At 39.4% G+C, this 5821-nt stretch overlaps 1 protein-coding gene across 1 annotated transcript in view; it reads left to right on the top strand.

Annotated features, from left to right (window-relative positions):
• Positions 1-1391: 1391 nt before the first annotated feature.
• The window catches only part of LOC115153621 (homeobox protein Meis1), a 9333-nt gene continuing 4903 nt past the window's right edge, over positions 1392-5821 (top strand). The window contains exons 1-4 of the mRNA XM_029699259.1: positions 1392-2101; positions 3696-3916; positions 4950-5091; positions 5418-5468. Of these exons, the coding sequence (XP_029555119.1) occupies positions 2090-2101; positions 3696-3916; positions 4950-5091; positions 5418-5468 (426 nt within the window). The 5' untranslated portion in view covers positions 1392-2089. The remainder of the gene's footprint in view (positions 2102-3695; positions 3917-4949; positions 5092-5417; positions 5469-5821) is intronic.

The raw sequence follows: 5821 nt of genomic DNA, 5'->3' as shown, positions 1-5821 counted from the left end.
GCGAGGGGGAATGGGTGACGGAGGGCACATGGAGAGCTGGAGCCCGCTGTAGCACTCTGACTGCAACATGAAGCTGACATGATAGAGAGACTCTAATCCAGTCAGTTTTTCAGCTTCAGATTTTAAACAAAGACCAATTATACAGCACCATCCAAATGCTTTAGTAAACAGATTGTTAGTAGCAAATATATATTTTACCCCAAAAAATACCAAAATGTTGTTAATGGCCTATACAGTATTGGGCACCCTAACTTCATCAAACCTAACTGTATATATATATATATATATATATATATATATATATATATATATATCTAATCAAGCAACTCAACAATTTCTCCCAAATCCAATAGGCTGTAAGACAATGTAAAGTCTAATGTAAAAGTTTGATATGAAATCATGAATCTGCTGTTTTGCAGAAGCTAATTATGGGACTCCCTAAAAACATACCACTTTGATACAAGTGACTTTTCATAGCAGGTTAGGAGAGCATTTTCACTAACCCTTACACTAACCATTTTCCTAACCTTAACCTAAGTCTCCTAAACTGCTATGTTAATCTTCCTAACCTGCTGCATAAATTCTCCTAACCTGCTACAAAAAGTCATAGCTGTATGGAAATGACATGTTTTTAGGGAGTCCCGCCCAGTTCTAGTCCAAATAGATAAAGACATTTCCACAATAACAGAGATGAGTAGACTTGGGCTGGCATTAATAGGAATGATTCAGTACCTAGACCTGTTCAATGTGGAACCTGCTCAAATAGTCAAAGAGCACCAAGAGCACTTTAGAAAGATATTTAAGATTTAACTACCGTTCAAAAACATGGATTTGTCACGGATATAAATATAATTAGAATAGCATACTGAAAGGCATTTCCTACTGGGCACAGATGTCAATTCAACGTCTATTCCACATTGGTGCAACATCATTTTATTGAAATGAGGTGGAAACAACGTTGATCCAACCAGTGTGTTCCCATTGAGTGCTCTTCTTCTAGTAACCTACTAGTTTTCAGATTATTACAATCTGGAATGGCATCAAAATCCTGAGACGATAATCGTAATCTTGGGATTAGTTGGAAAATCCACATTTGTAAATAGAAGAAGAAACATGAGTGAAACAAACAGTAGAGTAAAGTCGACTCCACTACCGAGAGTCAGAGTGATCTCTCACACCCCGAGACTACAGCTATGCACGCATGGCTTCGACCAGAGCAACAGCACCAGGGGTTGGGGATATTCTCCCTGTAGTCTAGAACACAAACAGACAGGAGCTCGGAATACCCACTGACTGCTCAACTCGAGCTTTCCAAGGTCCTCCCACGACACCCCCCTCCTCTCCGCGCGACTTGATGTAGCCCATTCGCATTGTGTATAACGCGACCTGTTATGGCCACCACTACTTCCGGGTTTCGGCAGTCTGGTCCATATCCACTCCTCAGTCGCGTTTCCCAACTACTCGCGCCCATTGTACACAAACCAACGAGGAGTTGGCGGCTGAGCACAGCATCGATCGAGGGCTGCTCCTTTAAGAAAGACTAAGCCTGAATTATCACCCCACCTCCCCCTGATCTCCTTTACAGGGCTTTTGCGTTTAAAAAAAATCAACCCAGGAGCCGAGAGTGATCAAAAGAAAAACGAGTGAGCTGAATTTTTTGTGTGCATTTGACTATTCACGTTAGGTGTGCTAACCCGTGGAAGCGCGCCCTGGATCATCATTCATTCCGGGCTACTTTGACAAGCCTCGGCGTTTGATTGACAGGCGTGGTGGCAAAAAGCCATGAGACTTCGCTAGTTTTGTTTTGAGGGGTATTTTCATACTGTTTTTTTTGGAAAATAAGACTGGGTTTTCTCTCCCTATGCCACTGCCCTGGGGATAGCTCAGGCCCTATTCACGGTTGCTTTGGACTGAACTTGAGCTGAAGAGGGCTGGCTTGAATTCATCGTTGCCTTTCTCTTGCAAGAAATACGGAATCTTGAAAGATCTCGCGTTTGGAATTTGCGTTTTTATTTGTTCTTCACCCTGGCCTCTTAGGGGATATATCCAAAGTGAAAGGAGAGAAGAAGAGAGGGACTAGAGGAGGGATATGGCGCAGCGGGTACGTAGCAAGACTATCCCGAAAAGTTTCACTGTAACTCCACTGTGTGAAAATGCAAAGCCATGAACACGGTAACGTGGCCAATGACAGACGCTCGCGGCGAAAGTTTATTTTCTTCTTCAAGACCCCGCTGGACCGAATTCCGTGTTTTGCAGTTTTGCCTCTTTGGCACAATATTACGCACGGACGCACATATTTGCTGCTTCGCGTACGCCCCGACTAGGGACATTAGAAGTGTCATCCTATCTGCTGTTTCCAGATTAGTCTTGACAGGCCAGTTACTGGAAGAGAAACAAGGAGCAATGGGACTAAACAAACCCAACCTTTATACTTCCAAAGTCGAATTTACATGACTTTAGTCATTTTTGTAATTAATCAAAATCATGTAAATGCTTTGAAGTTTGAGTCTCTGAGTGTTTTTGAGATTATAATTCATTAACATCTAGAATTGCATCCTCAATTGTAGTTTATTAAAAAGTAGGCCTAATAACGTTTAATTGAGTAATTTGGGTAAAAAAAACATGTTTGCATATGCTAATAAAGCACATTTTTGTCATGATGTGATGACATATGATTTGATAGACAGCCTAAAACCCCCGGAATTACTCGACTACATGGCAGAATTTAAAAAAATGAAAAATAAACAATAGTAAAATAGAGATCACACTTATTACCCAAAGAGCTTTTGCTTGTTGGAGAGAGGCTCTACATCAGTACCACGCGGGTTCTTTTTGCACCTCTCCACGTGTCAGGGTCTAAATGGTAGTCTTTATAATACTGTGCCACCTTCAGAGTCCACAATACATCATTACAAATCACTCATTAATTCGATAAAGAAACAGGCCCCAACACAAATGTTGTTTTAACTTTTAGTCAACGTCGTATACGTGTTGTATGTCTATGTGAAAAGGCATATTCAGGCACACATTTAGTATGGGCGTATGGGGATGGAAAATATGTAGACAACTTGTAACTACAAATTACTTTGGTTTAAATGTTCATAAAAAGATCTTGTCTATACTAGACATCTTCAGTGATCATCATTATGAGAAACAGAAACATCTATTTAACTGCGTTTGTTAAATATATTAATGATGGTGTATTTGGCGTGTAATAACAGAGTAACCAATGTTACACAATTGTAATGATGCTCTAAAATGAGCAAACACTGCAATTAAAGAGACTGGATGTTGTGAAAGCCTACGATCAAATAATTCAAAAATACACAAAGACGAAACATGCATGCCTGTCATCCGTTTTATCCCCTCATATATATTTCAGTTTTTGCTATTTTAGTAGCCTAGCTTTGGAATTAAAGATCAGATTTGAATAATGTTTTAACGACATTATCCCTATTTTGTTACTATTTCTTATATGGTGGTGTAAATATCTAAAATACACTTAGAGCTACAGTTGAACTTTAGGGGTATTATATGCTTGAATATAAACAAGGTCACTAAGGCCAACCTCGATAGACTTTTTATTTATTCATTCATTGGTAGATTACTATTTTATTGTCTGCAAAGTGCGTAAAACCACCACAGTCCTATAACTGGCCATTCAGTACGAAACTGTGTTGTTATTGTGTATACAGTACGAAGACTTGCCCCACTACGGGATGGACGGGGTGGGTATCCCCACCACCATGTACGGCGACCCGCACGGTGCCCGCTCCATGCAGGCCGTCCACCTCAACCACGGTCCCCAGCTACACTCACACCAGTACCCGCACACAGCCCACAGCAACGCCATGCCGCCTAGCATGGGCTCGTCCGTCAACGACGCCCTGAAGAGAGATAAAGACCAGATATACGGGTAGGTGGCTGTAGCTTACGGAGGTTATATATGAACAACTTTGTGTGGGATTTCATGTTTTGGTTGATTTTCTTGTTGGAGTTGAACGTGTGTAGACTATTAGCCTGTGAAGAGCGGTTGGGGAAAGTTAAATACACGTGGGATTGTTACTTGGGGATTATTGTTGTTTTGGAACTTTTTTTGTGCAAATAATTTATTGTCGAAAGTTGTGTTGACTTATATAACTTGGCACAAAGTTGTATGCTTTATGTACTCAAAATATAGGCTACAATATTTCCTTACACTAAATATGCAATATGCACCCGTGACCCTTAGACCAATAGCTACTATGTTCAGCAGCACATTTTAGGCTATATGTTTTGGAAATTAAAATTCGAATTAGTTTATTGTGGTTTTACAAGGACCTGTAATTGATTACTACACATTAATATAACTAAACGGTGTGCAAGGGTCATGTTGTATGGACAATTTCGAGGAGTTTTATGTAATAAAACAGACACCCAAAATTATGCACACCCTACATTAATTTAGATGAGTTAATTAAAATTCCAAAGCATGATGTATGTATGGTGACTGAACATGTCACAAATAATTTAACTATTTACTCAGTTCAGTGGTAGGCTTCCTTGAGAATATTTTCTTATATTCTAGACATTGGCCCTGACATATTCACAACGGTCAAATCCGCGACTTACAAATGACACTAAAATGGAACAAATTGCAAATATTTAACTTTTGATATTTTCAAAGACAAAGGCAGATCTAGCCTATAGGCCAAGGAGAAAATACATTGATGCACAAAAAAAAAGTACATTTTATTCAAATCATTTGACACAATTATCTGTCAGTAAAAACTACATCGTTTGGATATTTTTCTGCACTAATAGACTATAAACACCATACATAAACCAGTACACACATATCACCAATTCCCAGAGCTATGCTTAGTTGTTGAGACTAGCTTATAGAACCAGTGTTGACCCCGGCCTTGTTCTCTGCGGTGACATTTGCTTTTGTGTTTGATTCCATGCAGGCATCCCCTGTTCCCCCTGCTTGCACTGATTTTTGAGAAATGTGAATTAGCGACTTGCACGCCCAGAGAGCCTGGGGTCGCGGGAGGAGACGTTTGTTCATCGGAATCTTTCAATGAAGATATAGCAGTGTTTGCAAAACAGGTCGGTGAAAAAAAAACGTATGCGTTATTAACATAGGCTACATTATGCATACGATTATAGATGTGTGTGGCTGAGCATAAGCCCATGTGTTTAACCTGTGTATTTTGTTAGTGTAATTAAATGGTATTGTAAAGTTTAGCATTGGAAATGTTTTGAAGCGTGCATTGTTTAGAAGTAGCCTATATTATTTGATATGCCATTAAATAGTAGTTCATGTTTAACACATTGTTCAATATTGGGAATATTATTTTAATATTAAATACATTATTCTTTTCTCACGGATATTGCCTATAAGTGTTGAAGTGTTCATGATTTTGTGGTTTTAGATTCGGGCAGAAAAGCCGTTATTTTCATCGAATCCAGAACTGGATAACCTGGTAAGACAAACATTGATTTGATTATACAAGCAGTGGGCTAAGGACTAAGAGTAAACGTGGATCCAACATATCAGGGCTTGCCTTCATATTATGAGTAGGAGACGCTGTTAGTTGAAAAAGTTCATCCAACGACTGGAGGTTGTTGTTCTCCAGTCCGGGTTGTTTCATTTCATGATAACCCTCCGTTGTCACCGACAGATAACCATCTTTTCAGGGCCGCATTAGAAAGCTGTCAAATGGATTTGGACTACTTGTCCCTCGATGAAAAGTTATTATGCTAATAGTTTTCACTTGTAATGTAGGCTATCTAATGCTAATGTCTGGGATAGCTTCTATTATGGCTGATTGATTAG

Source organism: Salmo trutta, chromosome 18, assembly GCF_901001165.1.
Source record: "Salmo trutta chromosome 18, fSalTru1.1, whole genome shotgun sequence".
NCBI lineage: Eukaryota > Metazoa > Chordata > Actinopteri > Salmoniformes > Salmonidae > Salmo > Salmo trutta.
The sequence above is the reverse complement of the archived record's forward strand: the minus strand, read 5'-3'. Positions and strand labels throughout refer to the sequence as shown.